This window comes from Taudactylus pleione, unplaced genomic scaffold, assembly GCF_031769625.1.
Source record: "Taudactylus pleione unplaced genomic scaffold, aTauple2 ptg000512l, whole genome shotgun sequence".
Taxonomy (NCBI): domain Eukaryota; kingdom Metazoa; phylum Chordata; class Amphibia; order Anura; family Myobatrachidae; genus Taudactylus; species Taudactylus pleione.
In genome coordinates this window covers 3,618,189-3,635,506 of record NW_028284914.1, presented here as the reverse complement: position 1 = coordinate 3,635,506, position 17,318 = coordinate 3,618,189, and the positions used below count along the sequence as shown (strand labels likewise).

The following is a 17,318-nucleotide window of genomic DNA, read 5'->3' as shown; positions in this document are numbered from 1 at the left end:
GTACCCGAGGGGAGGGGATATACTAAGCAGTACATTAAAGTTGTCTGAAGGTGGATACCCCACCTAATAATGTAATCTTAGAACAGATGTGTCTATCTGGGCGTGCCTAACTTTCATTAGTATTGTTTAAGTTGTTATTTTTCCACTTTATCTTTTGGAGTTCGCTCTTAAGGTCTGATTCAAAGATGGGCGTGACGCCAATGTTTACGCAATTGAGTGATTATCTGTGATCTGCACATGTGTCGAGTTTCATTACCGTAGTCGCTTGCAGTGATGATTTATATCAGTGCTGTTTTTTTTGTAATTTTTCTACTTCATCTTTTGGAGGTCGCTCTTAGGGTCTGATTCAGAGATGGGCGTGACGCCAATGTTTACGCAATTGAGTGATTATCTGTGATCTGCACATGCGTCAAGTTTCATTACCGTTGTCGCTTGCAGCGATGATTTATTTGCATAACGATTGACAGGCAGGGACCGTGTGTGGGCGGCAATGGGGAGGTGGCAACTTAAACGCAGGCGTGTCCCGGCTGTTTTCTGGGCGTGTGTGCCTGTAACTGCGATCTTGTACACATTAAAAATGTCTCCGGCATCTCAGTTCCTGCGGCCATTCTCCGTGACTATAGGGTTACTGAAAAGGCCGATTTATCGACTGATCTTTGACCGATGCTGGGTCACTGTTTGCAGTCGCTTGGATTTGCGAAGCTGCCGGTGAGCGTCTCAATACAAATCCCGGCGGCTGGGACATTTGCATATTTTAGCCCAGCCCCTTTGTACAAATTCGCAGCTGCAGCAGTAGGGCCGTTAGCGGCCATCTCTGAATCAGACCCTCAGTTTCCGCACCTCTTTCAGTAACTTAATATGAAAGAAATGTGGTGAATGGTTTTGTGATAAGACATAAAGCAGATATTTACCCCGAGATGAGACCGTCCCTCAGTGTCTGTTTCCCCGCAGGCCGCAGCATCTGGTGAAAGTGCCTCAATTAGTGGTTATTTACATCGGTGCAAAAAAGGGAAAAAATACTGGAAGAAACGCTGGTTCGTCATTAAAGGCAAAGTGCTCTACACATATACTACGTGTGAGGTGAGTGCGCTACCGGCTCCCCAACAAAGCTATTCTCCATCTTGGAATAATATATTCAGTTTGGTGAAAGTTAGCCGATTTACCCATCTGACTAAAACAACTACCAGTAAAGGGGCCGGACTACTTTTATCTTATTTGTTCTGTGCGCGCCCTCCTGCAGCTTTTACTAAACGCATTCTTGCTTCCTTTTGTTTGTTTTTAAACCTCAACTAAGGGGTATATTTACTAAGGTGTGGGTTTTTAGAAGTGGTTTTGTTGCCCATAGCAACCAATCAGATTCTACTTATCATTTATCTAGCACCTTCTAGAAGATAATAGCTAGAATCTGATTGGTTGCTATGGGCAACAAAACCACCTCTAAAAACCCGCACCTTAGTAAATATACCCCTAAGTATTCATCGTTGGATACACAATAACAGGTTCAGGTTTACAATCATATCCAAGGTACAGAGCAAGAGCCGTGTCATACCCGAGGGGATCAAAACAGAAACAATTCTGTCCATTCGATGTCTTCAAAAAGCAAATCATTTTTTTCAACGAGTGGTTTCAGTCAATGGCACTTGGATATGACACAGCTCAGCTCTGCGTAATAGATGCTATTATACCACCAAAAGTTCTGTGTCCTATGCAAGGGAGATAAAAGTAAATACTCTGCCCAGATGACATAAAGGCGTTTCTGAAACACACAAAAGGAAGCCAATGTATCTAGAAAAAGTTGCCACGGGGCATATATGATAAATTAAAGTTGCTGGCGGAACTGTTTCATTCCCCCTTTTTTTTTGGGACATTATATTTCATGCTTTGTGGTTGTGGTTTGTGCCAGTTTTATCCATTGTTTGGTTTTGTTGGCTGACATCTGCCTTGTTGTATGAGAGATGGTGTGACCGGTCTGCCGGAGCCCCCGGTAAGAGTTTGGCAAATTGATAGTTTAAATGTTAAGAGTCCAGATTTATTCATATATATTTTTTTCTTTATCCTTTCTAGGACAAAATTGCCACAGAAAGTTTACCCTTATTAGGTTTCCGCATTGTGCCTGAGAACTGGGACGAGAACCCCAAACTAGGCACAGTGTTTCAGCTTTACCACAAGCAAACCTTGTTTTATAGCTTCAAAGCAGCCGATACCGATTCCGCCATCAGGTACACCTCTCTCCATCCGCTCGGCTCTCTAATGTCCGCTGCTGTCGCAACCCCTGCTTATTAAGCTGAAGTGTAGTCATGGCAAAAAAATTCAGGACAAAATTACCAAATCATCCAGTCCCCACCAAGTCCTAAATTGTGCTAAATATAATCTTATGTACAACACATAACAGAATCTACTCATAATCTTTTCATAAAATAAGCCAACGTGAGGAAGCGCTGCGTGACAGATACAGCCGGCCATTCAGTAGTTTGTAGAAGCACCGCTAGCAGCATGATCTTGAAGCGATTATTTTCTATATCGTAAGTCTATCACTTCGTATTTTAACTTGGCCATTAAAATACCTTGATCGGTTTTGTTTTCAGCCGTTCTAAATAAAAATACTGTTTTTTAAGGTCATGGGGTCTGATTCAGCAAGGATCGCTATTGCGATTACGCACGCAATCGGTCGATTGTTTGCGTTCTGCACATGCATACGAATGGCAATGTGCGCATGATGATCAGGACGGCGATGGCAGTGACTACGCAGACCCATCACTGAACGATTGACAGGAAGTACAGTTGGGTGTGGTGACGGGAGGAGAGGGGGGGGGGTCAACAAAACGCAGGCGTGCCAGTGCGTTTGAACGCCGTTACAGGGGTGTGCATAAATTAGCCACTGCGATGCCATATGCAGCTTGGGCTGTCACTGCGTGCGATGAGGTTAGCAATTCCTGAGTAAGGTCAGACCTTGTGCAAGTGTGCGTGAGGCTGCGATGTTACCGATGGTTTCGCAGTCTTGTTAAGCATTACAGATGTGTGTAAGGTAAAGGGGGGCGTCCATATGTTAGGCTACATATGGCATTGCGATTACGATCATCGCATAGCGCTCGCAGCCTGGTCGATGTTCAGGCAGTGCGCACGTGCGAGCCCCGGAGCTAGTGAGAACTTCACTTGTAGGTGGGTCGGGGGGCTGCACAAACGGAGGCGTTCGCGAAGGAACTCCTGCAGTTTGTGGGCGGCCCAACTGACATCACACATGGGGCCAAATGTAATAGGGTGTCAGCTTTAGTAACAGTACAAACTCGCACTTTCTTGCACTTTTAAAAAATGCGAGTTTGTACTGATACTCGCAAATTCAATAGCCTGCGAACTTTTCAGCTCGAGGCTACTGCATTTGCGAGTTTAGGACTATGTAAACTGACACCTTTTAATGCGAGTTTTAGAGATGCCATCACAGATCAGTGAGATCCGTGATGGCTTCTGTTTGTGTACGTGCACCCCCTCCCCAAAAGTATAACCAGCCCCGGGCTTTATAAAGCCTGTTCTGGTTCAAAAAATACAGGGGCCAAAATGCGTAGGGGGCCCCTGTATATTAAGAACCAGCACAGGGCTTTGTTGAGCTGGTTCTGGAAAATCAGGGGACAAAACGAGTAGGGGTCCCCTGAAAATTCCAGAACCAGCACCGAACTCTTTCTAGCGGGGGGATAATCCCCGGCCAAAGCATTATCCCTGACCGCTAGTCAGTCCAGGCCGGGGGTCGCGACATTGTATCAGTGATGTAACCACAAGATTAACCTCATGGATATGTGCATGTTTCTGCGTTAATCTGACCTGCTCAGGATGTACTCGCTAGCCTGAAGCAGGTCTATTATTTGGGGACTTTTGGTAATCTTTTTTTTGCGAGTCTGAAACAGACACTCTATTACACTGGGCGAGTTGATTGTTTTCAATGTGAAAACATCTGGATGCGAGTTTGAGAATGGAGAGTTTTAGTAACTCTGAAAAATGCGAGTTTTAGTGAACAGACAGCCTATTACATTGGAGAGTTGTGAAAAATTGCGAGTTTAGCACCAAATCCGCCCTGATTCAGAGCGAGCGCTCGCAAATAGCGAGCGCCTCTGAATCAGGACCTGTGTGCGATCGCAATAGCGATTCTTGCGGAATCAGGCCCATTGTCCTGTAGCATTATTTCATTTCAGCCAAATTGCGTTTTTTGGACACATGACCTAAAATTTTCCTCTGGAAGTTATTGGTGCTCAGGTCCTGCGGCAACAAAACAATCCCAAATTGTCACCCACGCACCACCATGCTTGATGGCTGGTATGCAGTCCTTGTGGTGATGTTTTGGTTCTCACCGTAGCTGATGCACTAAAACCAAACTACACCACTTTAGTCTGGGCCTATGTAGAGGACATTATTGCAGATGCTGTTTCGGATGTATCTTTGCAAATCTAAGACAGTTTTTTTTTTATGTAGTTTAGTGAAGGGGCACTTTCTCCTACCCTTCCATTTAACATGTATCTGCTTACTTACCAACTACCCTAGAATGTGTGGGATAGAGTCCTGAATTACAGGGACTCTCCCATCCTCCTGAGAGGCTGGGCCAGTCTCATGCATGCTGACCACTTTGCGAGTAAAGTGGGTGGTCCAGGGCTTAGCAATTCCCTGCTTTGAGCTGCAGTGGGCGGGGCAATATAGAGACAATCACAGCGTTACCTTCCCCTATCACTTCCGGCATAGCGGCCTGCTCCCCTCGGGGAGAGTCCCGGAAGGGGCTTTGCAAAAGTTGGCAAGTGTGCATAATGCTGATGGCGTCGTGAACACTTAGAGGCCTATTTATCAAATAATATTTGCGGAATATTCCCAGAAAACAGCAGTTTGCAGGGGATACCCGCGAATTTTAAGTAACCGCAGAATGTACCAAGGAAGGGAGCACAGCATAAACCTCCAACATCTGCTGATCTGCTGTGGTCCCCCCACTTCCGGCAGCATCAGCAACCCCCATTCGTTTTTATGCGGGATGCGATGCTGTCATATTTGCCAAGCTTCCCCCCGATAGGATAACGCCATCTCCAGATGGCGCTATTCAATAGTAGACTATGGGCTGCAGATTTGCTAATTTTTACAGAGACTCCATCACCCCCTGGTGACAGTGTGCGCCCGATCCAGCAAGCAGTGTGATAGCGTTTCGCTATCACACGGCTTCCAGCTCTGCGTCCGGACGGGCGCTTATCGGAGCCCATTTCCTGGCAAGATTGTTAGTAAATTTGCGTGAAAATGTTAGTTTTCACTTCGCGAATTTACGCAAAAAATATTTATCACATGCACATTAAAAATGCGGATTGTGATAAATATGCCCCTTCAAGTGGAGCCTGTCGCTTTCTGAATGTAGCTTTTGGGGTCTTTGTGTTTTCTCCGTGTATCATGCCGAATGCTCTGGTCTTATTGACGTACACCTCCGGATGAGAGAGAACAGTGGGCCTGATTCAGACCCGCTCGCAAGCGGGTCGATGTTGGCCCAGTGCGCATGCGCACGACGGAGGCGGCTCCGTTGTGCGCATGCGCAAGACCCGGATAGCGACGGGCAAGCCGTCGCTCCGGGTCTCACTACAAAGGGGGCGTGCTGTCGATGTTGAGTGACAGCACGCCCCCTTTAGTGGGCAGGCCGGGGGCGTAGCTGCCCAGACGGAGGCCCATGGGAACGCCTACCGTCTGGGGCCGGCCCCACTGACATCACAAGTGATGTCAGTGGTGGACTTCTTGCTCTGTAAGAGCAAGAAGTCCACTGGGACTTGCGGCAACGAGACCCTACCACAAGGGTCTCGTCGCAAGTCCGATGGTCGCGATGGTCTTGACCATCGCGACCATCATCCTGGCCGCTCGCACTAGCTGTGGGTGGTCACCCACAGCTATGCGAGCGGCCAGGAGGCCGCTCTAAAAATACAATAGGCGGGCACTGATTCAGAGCGAGCGCTCTGAAAGAGCCTCCCGCTCTGAATCAGGCCCAGTTTTCATTGTTCTGAAGTTGTAGATCACCTTTCTCACTTTTGTCCATCAAAATTGTGCCTGCAATGTCCTCGTAACCTTTTCCAGCCTGAAGAACAGCAGGAAATGGCTTCTGGGAGACGGCTGCAGATGTCTTATGTCCTTGGCCTGATGCTAACACAAACCTGAGTGTTCCAGACATAACTGGCAAAGGCTCTGCTCTGATATAGCTAGCGGTGGTAATATCACTTCCCGGGTATCACATTGTAAAGTGGCACTTGGCTCTAATATAACCTTCTTTGCCAATATGGAAGCAGTAAGGATGCACTTACTTGTACACTCATCTGGCGGAGTCATATTTTTTTTTAGCACTCGGTGAGGATTAGATGATTATGTCCTGGCTGTAAACACACAGACTGGAAAGATTGTGTCCTCTCTGTGTCCCGTGACTGTGGTTGCCAGGTTATTGCAGGGGGGGGAGGGAATTCTCCTACTTACTAAGTATAAAGCCGTGTAAATATATGCTGAACTATTTCAAATATGTATATTTTTATAAGATTTCACTTTCCATAACATCCCAGGATTGGCCTAGTATAAAAGCACATCTCTGGATAAGCCCCTCACTGGGAAAAAAAAGTGTATTATTATTTAGGGAGTATAAACTGTCCCAACAATTGATCGATTCTAAGGCCAGCTACACATTAGAACGATATTGGCACGATTTGCCGTATCGGAACAACAAATTGTGATTTTCTGGTTGGCAGGTCTGCACGGCCAATCAGACGATAGCGTGTGCGGTGCTGTGCAGTTTAATGGAGGACGGAACGAGGTAATGTTCCATCGTTCATTAAATCGCATAGTGTGTACGGGCAATCTTGGATGGTTCGGAGCGAAGGGAATTCGTCCCGACCATCGGCAAGTTTGCCCGTCATTTACATGTGTACCTGGCCTAAGATATAGTACCTTTCATATGTGCAATCAGTCCCCTGAGAGCTGTATAAGCTGGGTGTGGATGTATAAGTCTACTGTAAAAAGGTCAATAGGTCAGCACCCGAAGGTCGACAGGGACATTAGGTAAACAGGTATTTGGTCGACAGGGTTACAAGGTGAACACATTATTTTTTTTGTTATTTTAGCCTAAACCTAACAATCATAAAAAACAATGTGTCGACCATTTGAATGTCGACCTTTTAACCCTGTTGACCTAAGTCACTGTCAACCAATTACCTGTAAACCTAATATCCCAACCGATTAACTGATGACATTCTGCGTGTTGGTCAACCTATTGACTGTCTACTTTTTATTGTAGACCTATCATCCAGATACCTTATTAGCTGATGGCAGTAGATTCTTACAGAGCCCGGTGCACATAGAACTTTTAGGTATTTTATCTGTTGTAGCCATTGACAACAGTGCAATTTGCGGGTTAGAAAAGCATCAGAGTCGCACACGCGATTCTGCAGCGCTTTTTTCTGACCTGCAGATTAAACGGCTGTTGCTGTAGCGACACGAGCAGATATTGTGATTAATAATCCTGGAGCTTGTACCTAGAGAGCGAGTACAGAGTAATACTCAGGAAATGGTGCTTGCTGATATTCCGGGACGCTACCAATTAGTGTATAACAGGGCAGGCCGGCATTGGGATCAACAATCCCTACAGTGTCCATAGCAGGATTTGCGCCTGTTCTGTTCCATGCAGAATGCGTCCTAAGTTACAGAGTTTTTGTTCTATGTTTCCTGCTTCATTCGCTGCTTCTGTGTCTTTCACTATAATCCGCCATTTCATTATCATTCATTCCCCTCTGCATTCGTTATTTGATGGTACCCGCTATCCCTTCTTCCTGCTGCGTTCCTCTCTGCCGCATTTCCCATTGATAGAGTCAAGATCATTGTTATAAGGACTGTACACCCCTCCCCCCCTCCCCCAAACACAAAGGGCCTGATTCAGAGCCGCTCATCAGCGGCCGCTCGTTTGCTCCGAGCGATGTTTGCCCAACTGCGCATGCGTACGGATCGTTATACGCATGTGCGAACCAGTCAGTGTGGTCGAAATTCATGTGCTCGCAAAATAGCGAATGCCTGATAATTTGAGTGACAGGAGGAGGCGTATGTGGGTGGTAACAGGGGGAGGTGCTTGAAAACGGGGAGTGGAGATCCGAACGCAGGCGTGCTTAAAGGTCAAAACGGGCGTTTTATGGGTGTGCATAATTAATATAGCAGCGTCATCGACCACGTCACTGGGTTATTTTATAGCCAGAACTGCTCGCAAGATTGTGGTAGGAAACACCAACTCCAAGAATAGCGAGCAGTTCATACCCTGGTCGATGTACGCGATTAATCTAATAAATAGCGGACATGACGTAGGATGTGAGCGGCCAGGGGGCGTATTTTTTCAAAAAACTACCACAAGTTTTGTTCACTCGTTCAGACCTAGAGGCGTGAACAAACCGCAAAGAGCGAACGGTTGATTTGAATAGCCACCCCTATTTTCTGGACGAGCGAGCGCTAATTGCGTCCAGCTCTGAATCAGGCCCAAAGTCCGATCTTGACAGGGATAGGTGGGAGAGAAGGGGTTAAATGAGCAGCTCACGGCCAATCACACCTCACGGTTGGTGCTACGGAATGCAGCCCGCCAACCGCTGTCGGAAGGAACTAATGCCATTTAAAGTGCATTATGATGTTGGGGAGGTCTGTAAACAGACAACAATAAATGTATTTTATGTTAACATATGGATAGAAGTTTAACATTTAGATTTACAAGTCACTACGACAAATCCTAAAAAAAAAAAATAGAAACTTTTTTTTTTTTTTTTGCACAATTTGAATATAAGAGAATATTCAGCACGTGACAGAATCTAACTGTACGTAAATGTCACCTCTTCCTCCCTTGTCTTTTGCAGGTGGGTTGAAGCCATAAAAGCAGCCTCAGTATTATAGCATTTGCCAATCACAGAAACCACTCACCCAATGAACAATAGCAGAATGTAAATTTTCTACCCCCTGAACCTCGGAACTATTTGCAGGAACAGAGGAGCAGTCGGTGGCGCAGGTTGAGGGCTCCATCTCTTCACCTCGCTCTTTTACCGGAAGTCATTTTGTTTTATACATCGGCCGGTGGAACATGTTATACAGAATGGAACTTGCAGCTACAACTTTTTATTTTCTACGGTGAAAGGTTCAGTTTTACATAAAGAGACGATCTTGTCCCAAATATAATCCTGTTTACAATGTTCTAATGACTAATTTAGCAGGTAATTTATAATATTTGTCATATGTCAGCCACATATATACATATCTATCTAGTAAAATAAATGGAGAGGTGACTGTGTGTGATGATTTAGGGAACTTTGCCTTCGGAGAATTCTAAGGTCTGGGTGAACCAACTTTTGTTGCCTTGGGTACAAGAGGCTTGCGCACTGGCTACCGTACAATAGTATGTACACAGATCATCTGTCGTATCCAAGGGCCAATAAAATTTGCCCGGAGGATAGTATTGTTTGAGGCTGGAGTTCCCCTTTCAGGAAACTGATTAACCTCTAGTGATGAATAAAACAAAAAATAAATCAACATAGAACAAATGAACCTCATCTTTTTTTTCCATCTAGCTTTTATACTGTATTCTCAAGGGCTTAGCGCGGGTTGGCGTTATTGAACACTAGAGCTGGTAACCGTGGCGGTCCTCCACTTCTGTTCCTGTGCTACAACTGGCAGCTCCGCCATTGCTGGTGGGCCGCCTCGCGTTGCCGGCTCGCTGCTGTAGAACACTGAAACCTCACCGATTACAGTTGCCGCAAACCTGCAGAGCCCCTTGGTCCTCCGACGCCATTGACAAGTAATATGTACATCGCAGCACCCTATGCTCAGTATTCGCTATTTGGAAATGGCATTTGTTTACAGAGAACTTGTAATTGTATATGAGACAAAAAGCCTTAAACATACACGTTGGTTCTATCCGACCTATTTAAAAGTAAAAAAATGAACAGCCAGGTTCACCTCTTAATGAGAATCTGTAATAATTATGTGTATAAATAAATATGTTTAACAGTGTTGTCATTATACAGAAGTTGTACATTTGTGTGTTCTAGAAATAAGATGACTGAGATTTTATTTTGGTTTTGGATAATGTACAAAAAAAACAAAGGGACACCCCTGGAAAAACACAGATGCAGGCCAGCTCTAGATTTATCACTTGCACTGGTATTTGAACTTGTTACACTTGTGTACTGAGGTCATATAAAAATACCGTGGATGGGTCACAGTGGTGCATACTACATATAGGGGCATATTCAATTGGGTGCGTGAATAGCAAAAATCCCGCACCTGCAAGGTTTTTCCTGGAGGAGCGGGATTTTGCTAATCAATTAGGTGCGAGGTTTTTTTTAAATTTAGAGCCTCGGGAGGTTTTTTTTCCCGCAGCTCCAGAGCAAGTGTGATTTTTTTCCAAAATCTTTTTCTTTTTTTGGGGGGGGGGGGGGGGGGATATCACTGGGACTTGCCATGGGACCCTGACGGCACCCCCCCTGAAGACGACTTATGCAATTGAAAGTTTCTAATTTGCTTAATTAGTCCTTAATTACTTACCTTCTGAAGCGCTGTCTTCTGCATCAAGCGTCGGAAGCCGGGTTCTCTGCTGCAGGGTTCAGTGTTGTGTGTCTGTGGCCCCACAGTGTCTGTGTGCCCCCCCACGGAATGGGCACTGGGACAACTACATCTCCCAGCAGCCCTTGCCCCTCCCACCAGCACCTGTAGCCTCCTACCAGCCCCCTCGCAGTGAGAAGATAGAGGGGAGGCCACCGGGAGCTGCGGAGACCCCAGGGCAGGTAAGTGCAGAAGATTTTTTTTCTTACGCGGCGCGACCACTTTCTTTTTTTATTGGATACCGCAGGTATCGGGAGTGTGCATACCCGCGGTATTCCAAAATTGGGCGCGAGGTTTTTAATCTCGCTAAACATTGCGCCCAATTGAATATGCCCCATAGAATTACTTACATATAATATATACGTAATGTGTCCGCAAAAGTAGGGATTATGAAGATATATTCCATATATATATATATATATATATATATATATATATATAAATCACAGGGGTGCACTCACCAGTCTTCCAAAAAGCTTTTAATCCATCTTATGCATATGGGTACATGCAGTATAGCATCAACGTTTCGGTCCTATGCTTGCACCTTTGTCAAGATCTTGACAAAGGTCCAAGCATAGGACCGAAACATTGATGCTATACTGCATGTACCCATATGCATAAGATGGATTAAAAGCTTTTTGAAAGACTGGTGAGTGCACCCCTGTGATTGATTTCTTTGAATCTAAAGAGGATTATTCATTGGTCCTTTTTTTTGGGTTGTCACCGAGGGAGAGAGGGATCACACATATACAGTGCTTTGCAAAAGTATTCACCCCCCTTTGCATTTTTCATATTTTGTTGCCTCACAGCCTGTAATTTATTTTTTTAATCTGAATTTTATGTGATGGATCTGCACAAAATAGTCTAATTTGGTGAGGTGAAATGAGGAAAAAAATTTTTTTATATATATATAAGAATCTTTATAAATAAAATTCCAAAATTGGCATGTGCCTATGTAATCACCCCCTTTGCTATGAAGCCCCTCAAAAGTTCTGGTGCAACCAATTACCTTCAGAAGTCACATAATTAGTGAAATGAAGCCCCCCTGTGTGACATCTAAGTGTCACATGATCCGTCAGTATAAACGCATCTTTTCTGAAAGACCCCAGAGGCTGCAACACCACTAAGCAAGAGGCCTCACACCATGAGGACCAAGGAGCTCTCCAAACAAGTCAGGGACAAAGTTGTTGAGAAGTACAATTCTGGGTTGGGTTATAAAAAAATATCCAAATCTTTGATGATCCCCCAGAGCACCATCAAATCCATCATCATCAAATGGAGAGAACATGGTACCACCACAAACCTGACAAGAGAGGGCCGCCCACCAAAACTCACAGACCGGGCAAGGAGGGCATTAATCAGAGAGGCAGCACAGAGACCAAAGGTAACCCTGAAGGAGCTGCAGAGTTCCACAGCAGAGACTGGTGTATCTATGCATGTGATCACAATAAGCCGTACACTCCATAGAGCTGGGCTTTATAGAAGAGTGGCCAGAAAAAAGCCATTACTTAGTGATAAAAATAAGAAGACACGATTTGAGTTTGTCAAAAGGCATTTGGGCGACTCCCCAAATATATGGAGGAAGGTTCTCTGGTCAGATGAGACTAAAATTTAACTTTTCAGCCACCAAGGAAAACGCTATGTCTGGCGCAAACCCAACACATCCCCATCACCCCAAGAACACCATCCCACAGTGACACATGGTGGTGGCAGCATCATGCTGTGGGGATGTTTTTCAGCTGCAGGGACTGGGAAACTGATTCGAGTCGAGGGAAAGATGGATGGTGCTAAATACAGGGATATGTGTGATTTGAGACTGGGACGGAGGTTCACCTTCCAGCAGGACAATGACCCGAAGCATCCTGTTAAAGCAACACTCGAGTGGTTAAGGGGAAACATTTAAATGTGTTGGAATGGCCGAGTCAAAGCCCAGATCTCAATCCAATTGAGAATCTGTGGTCAGACTTGAAGATTGCTCTTCACAAGCGGAAACCATCCAACATGAAGGAGCTGGAGCAGTTTTGCCTAGAGGAATGGGCAAAAATCCCAGGGGCAGGATGTGACAAGCTCATAGAGACTTATCCAAAGCGACTTGCAGCTGTAATTGCCGCAAAAGGTGGCTCGAGAAAGTACTGACTTTAGGGGGGTGAATAGTTATGCACGCTGAAGTTTTCTGTTATGTTGTCCTAAATGTTGTTTGATTTACAATATAAAAAAAAACACAACTTCACAGTTGTAGGCATGTTCTGTGAATGAAATGATGCACACATTTTAATACCAGGTTGTGAGGCAACAAAACATGAAAAATGCAAAGGGGGTGAATACTTTTGCAAGGCACTGTAAATATATATATATATATAAAGCTGCAGTGTGATAAAAATGATGTCATCATATTAGGATGTAATGACAGTTCACATGGATTCTGACCCCTCCCACTTGTGTCAGTTCAGGTAGTTCCTGCATAATGCACAACTACAGTCTCCAAACGCTTCTGTTACTTTCCATACTTCCTCATCACACACCACCTTATGATGAAAACTCAGACAGCTCTTATGATGAAAACTCAGACAGCTCTTATGATGAAAACTCAGACAGCTCTGATAATGCCTATTTGAAGAAGCTACAGCAAAATGCACGTCGGCTGTAAATGTCTGTGTAATGTGCCCAGAGTTAATCTATTGCTGCGAAAAATGTGTCCACTATGTTATAAAACCGGAATTTGTCGGGGTATTGACGGACCGCGGCTCTGTTATTATCTAGAGCTAGAACTGTTGTAACACGTGTACATAGCGCAACAGAGCCGGTGAATGTGAGAGCACAGACTGACCGTGGCTGCGGTTCCGCTAGCTACTAAAGGCTAAATCAGAGAAACACGGGGCTGTTACACTCATACCGCTGTTACACCAGAGCTAAAACCCGGGTTATTGCAGGGTAACTCGGGTAGCTCCTTGGTGTAAAATGGGAAAGGGTTGGATTGCCTGGTCGAGTGCCCCGCAAATCCAACCCAGGTAACTTGCAGGGTTTAACACGGGAATAACCCGTGAAACCCTGCAGTGTAAACGGCGCGATCCAGGTCACGGTGACCTGGATCGTGCCGCATGCCTGCCGATTGGCAGGCATGATGTCATCTCCAAGCGTCCACTTCAATGCCGGAAAAGCGGGTCTCTGCAGACCCGGCTCCGATGTGAACGGCACCGACTCGGGAATATCCTGGGTCGGCGTCGGGGGAAATTCCGGGTCTGATCCGGATTGGAACCCTGTTCCAACCTCTGGGTCAGAGCCGGAATTTCGGTATAAAAGCGACATAAGTGATTGTGGCTGCAACACTTAAATGGGAACAGTGTGTTTAGGAAGGTATTGATCAATGTGACCGTTGATAGCGGCACAGAGGATAATTTACGGTGTAATATGAACATCAATATCGGCCCTAAAAATAACCACTAAGTGGGATACTTATGAGGAATAATATTACATGCAACAGCAATAGTAGTGCTGCCTGAGATAAGGGGATGGAGAATATCGGTTACACCAAATATAAAGTGCATACTGTGTCACAGGGGCCGGTATAATACACTGGCTCTGTTAAATAACCATTAATGGATACACTTATGTGGAACAATTATAGGTAACATTAATAATAACGTCACCTTAGAGATAAGAAATAATATATGAACTCCCAATGATGTATAGTCACCGGTTACGTGGAATGTAAAATGCATACTATGTGATTATAAACACAGATCCTTTTTCACTCCCAAAGAACTTTAAGGGCCGTATTCAATTGCCGGCGAAAAGTCCCGGACTTTTCGCCGTCATCGCTTGTTTTGCCTCCGGAAAATTATTGCGCTCGTCCCCCGCTTTTCGCCCTATTCAATTGCAAAGGACGCGACAACACGTCCCGGTGAAGCTCAAATCAGCGAAAAGTCCTGTCAGATTTGGGGAAATCATCCTTACACCCCACAAAAGATGCACTGAGATGGAGGATCACTATGGATACCCCCGAATAGCACTGCTGGAGGTATTTGGGGGGCTTAAATGCTCTCAATTGCTGCTATTTAGCGTCTTTGCACAAGTAGTGAAGAATAGCATTAAGCAGTTTTTTTTGTCAGAAATAAGTAGTCCCAGCAAATTTGGGGTACCTGAAAATGGGTGCAAGCATGGTTAAAAAAATCGCTAAAGTGCGTTTTTAAAAAACGGAAAAAACGCACCTTCAGCAAACACCTGCAATCCAAAAAAGCATGGGCATACTTGGGGGACCCCCTGGAGTCTATTTCGCTAGTTTTTAAGTTTGTCGCCAAACTTTTGTTTTTTTTCACCCCCAAAACGAAAGTACTTTTTTGGGGTGATCTAAAGTATTATTTTCAACTTTTTTTACGCAGTTTACCTTTGGGGGACTGTCCTAAGGCTGCAGGGGGATTCCCGCAACTTTGCACCTCAAACCCCCAATTCTGCACTTTTTTCCGCCTCCTGTCAGAGGCAAATCTTTCCCGCTGGTTACAAGGCGCAGACTTTTCGCACAGGCGAAAAGTCTTAGGGATTGAATACGGGGAAGAGTTCTCAGTAGAAAAATGAGGGGGATTTAACCCCCTATTGTTCCTCAGCACACTGAATAGTACTTGCAACAATATATGAAGACTATATGGTTATAGAAATTCAGAGATATTTGGTTGCATGCATGTGCAAATACATGGGATGCTGCTAGGCCTCGTCACGGCTTCTCTGTCACTAGCAGTCCCTAACACTAAGGGGTTCACCTCCGGGGTGCAGTGCACCCCGAAAAACGACCAGCAACTGCAAATGCATGCAACCAATATCTCTGAATTTCTATGACCATATAGTCTTCATATATTGTTGCAGGTACTATTCAGTGTGCTGAGGTACAATAGGGGGTTAAATCCTCCTCCTTTTTCTACTTAGTATGACCCCTCCCTTTCATGCACCTGATTAGTGCTGCTAGATTGATTGAGCAGCTGCCATTTTTGTTTGTTAGTTATGAGTTGCATGAAGGAGCCAGCATTAGTAGGGCATGCTGGTTCTAGTAGAGCTAATTGGAGTTCCCAGGGGTGACTCCCAGGTAAGCTGTCTCTCAATGTGGATGCATTTATGTATGTGCCTTTATCAGGAGGCCTTACATTTGACAAAATTTACATGTGCCTTTATCATGAGGCCTTATAATTGGTACATTTTACATTTGGGGTGAGCATTTGGGCGTAGTGCCCCCGAGCTGGTCTGGCTGGGCCCCCTCATGGCATCACCACTTAATACACATAGTTGCTTTTCACATCACTTGTTATGTTTGTATTTTTTCATGTAATATTTCACATATATTTTAATCACTTTTTTCAAACACTCATTAATTAGTCTTACACATCTATACTTTACACTGCACTATCACCCTTTTTCCAATTTTCGTGTGATGCCCTGGGGGGGTCCTGGGCTGGACGTTTTTCGGGGTGCACTGCGCCCCGGACGTGAACCTCTTAGTGTTAGGGACTGCTAGTGACAGAGAAGCCGTGACAAGGCCTAGCAGCATCCCATGTATTTGCAAATGCATGCAACCAATTTCTCTGAATTTCTATGACCATATAGTCTTCATATATTGTTGCAGGTATTATTCAGTGTGCTGAGGAACAATAGGTGGAAGAGTTCTCATCTGACGAAATTACGTCACCGGCGAGAACTTTTTGACGATCTCGGCTTTTCGTCGGCAATTGAATACGGCCATAAATGTCCCTAAATGTTGACTTATTACTTTATGTCAGTGGTTCCCAAACTGCGCCGTGGCACCCTGGGGTGCCTTGGTACACTTGCAGGGGTGCCTCAGGTTGGTGGTCCAGAACCAAAAGAGATTATTTATGGTCAATGTAATGTAAATATGTGGACAAACAGAAATGCAAACCTGTCCACCACCACATAACTGACCCTACGGCTGACAGGTGAGCACAATTTACTTCACTTTTCTATTTTACTAGATTTTTTTTCGCAATTTCTCCATAGCAGAGTTAAACTTAGGGGTGCCGTGAAAACAATGCTGTTACTCTAGGGCGCCATGATTCAAAAAAGTTTGTGAACCACTGTCTTATGTCACTCAGGATTTGTGCACAGATTCTCAATCATTTAAAATCAGAGGATAGACACGATTGCTCAGATTTCTCCTGTGTCTGACCAACAAGATACATTTGTATCAACTGGAGTATTTACTGATCACTTTATGAATAATGTTAAATGCAGAAAGGGATGGTAGGCATGCTCGGGAGCAGTAGAAGGGATTAATTCAGACAGGAGCAAACGCAGGATTCTCAGGGAGGGGTTTCCATTATATATGTCTACACACACACACATATATATGTGTGTGTGTGTGGTATAACTAGGGTATTTGGAGCCCAGGACAAGTTGAACACAGCACCCCCCAAGTAGGTGCGTGTGATGGAGGCCCCCAGTAGTAGTCCTCCCTATGTAGTGCCCTTTATTTAGTCCCCCCTCTGCAGTGCCCCCAGTAGTAGTTGTCCCTATGTAATGTCCCCACTAGTAGTCCCCTATGCAGTGCCCTAAGTGGTAGTCCCCCCTATGCAGTACCCCTTATATAGTGCCCCCCAGCAGAGCCAGTGCCCCCAGTAGTGGTCCCCCATATGCAGTACCCCCAGTAGTAGTCTTCCTATGCAGTGCCCCTTATATAGTGTACCAGTAGTGCCCCCCCCAGCAGTAGTCCCCCC

The 17,318-nt window shown here is 45.1% G+C and overlaps 1 protein-coding gene across 3 annotated transcripts in view; it reads left to right on the top strand.

Moving 5' to 3' along the window:
- FGD5 (FYVE, RhoGEF and PH domain containing 5) overlaps nucleotides 1-9,983 on the top strand; it is a 210,243-nt gene extending 200,260 nt beyond the window's left edge. For 2 of the 3 annotated variants that reach the window (XM_088450251.1, XM_088450248.1), the window contains exons 19-21: nucleotides 952-1,080; nucleotides 2,065-2,219; nucleotides 8,868-9,983. In XM_088450251.1, the coding sequence (XP_088306377.1) occupies nucleotides 952-1,080; nucleotides 2,065-2,219; nucleotides 8,868-8,904 (321 nt within the window). In that variant the 3' untranslated portion in view covers nucleotides 8,905-9,983. The remainder of the gene's footprint in view (nucleotides 1-951; nucleotides 1,081-2,064; nucleotides 2,220-8,867) is intronic. The other variant, XM_088450249.1, reaches the window with a different exon arrangement.
- Nucleotides 9,984-17,318: the final 7,335 nt, after the last annotated feature.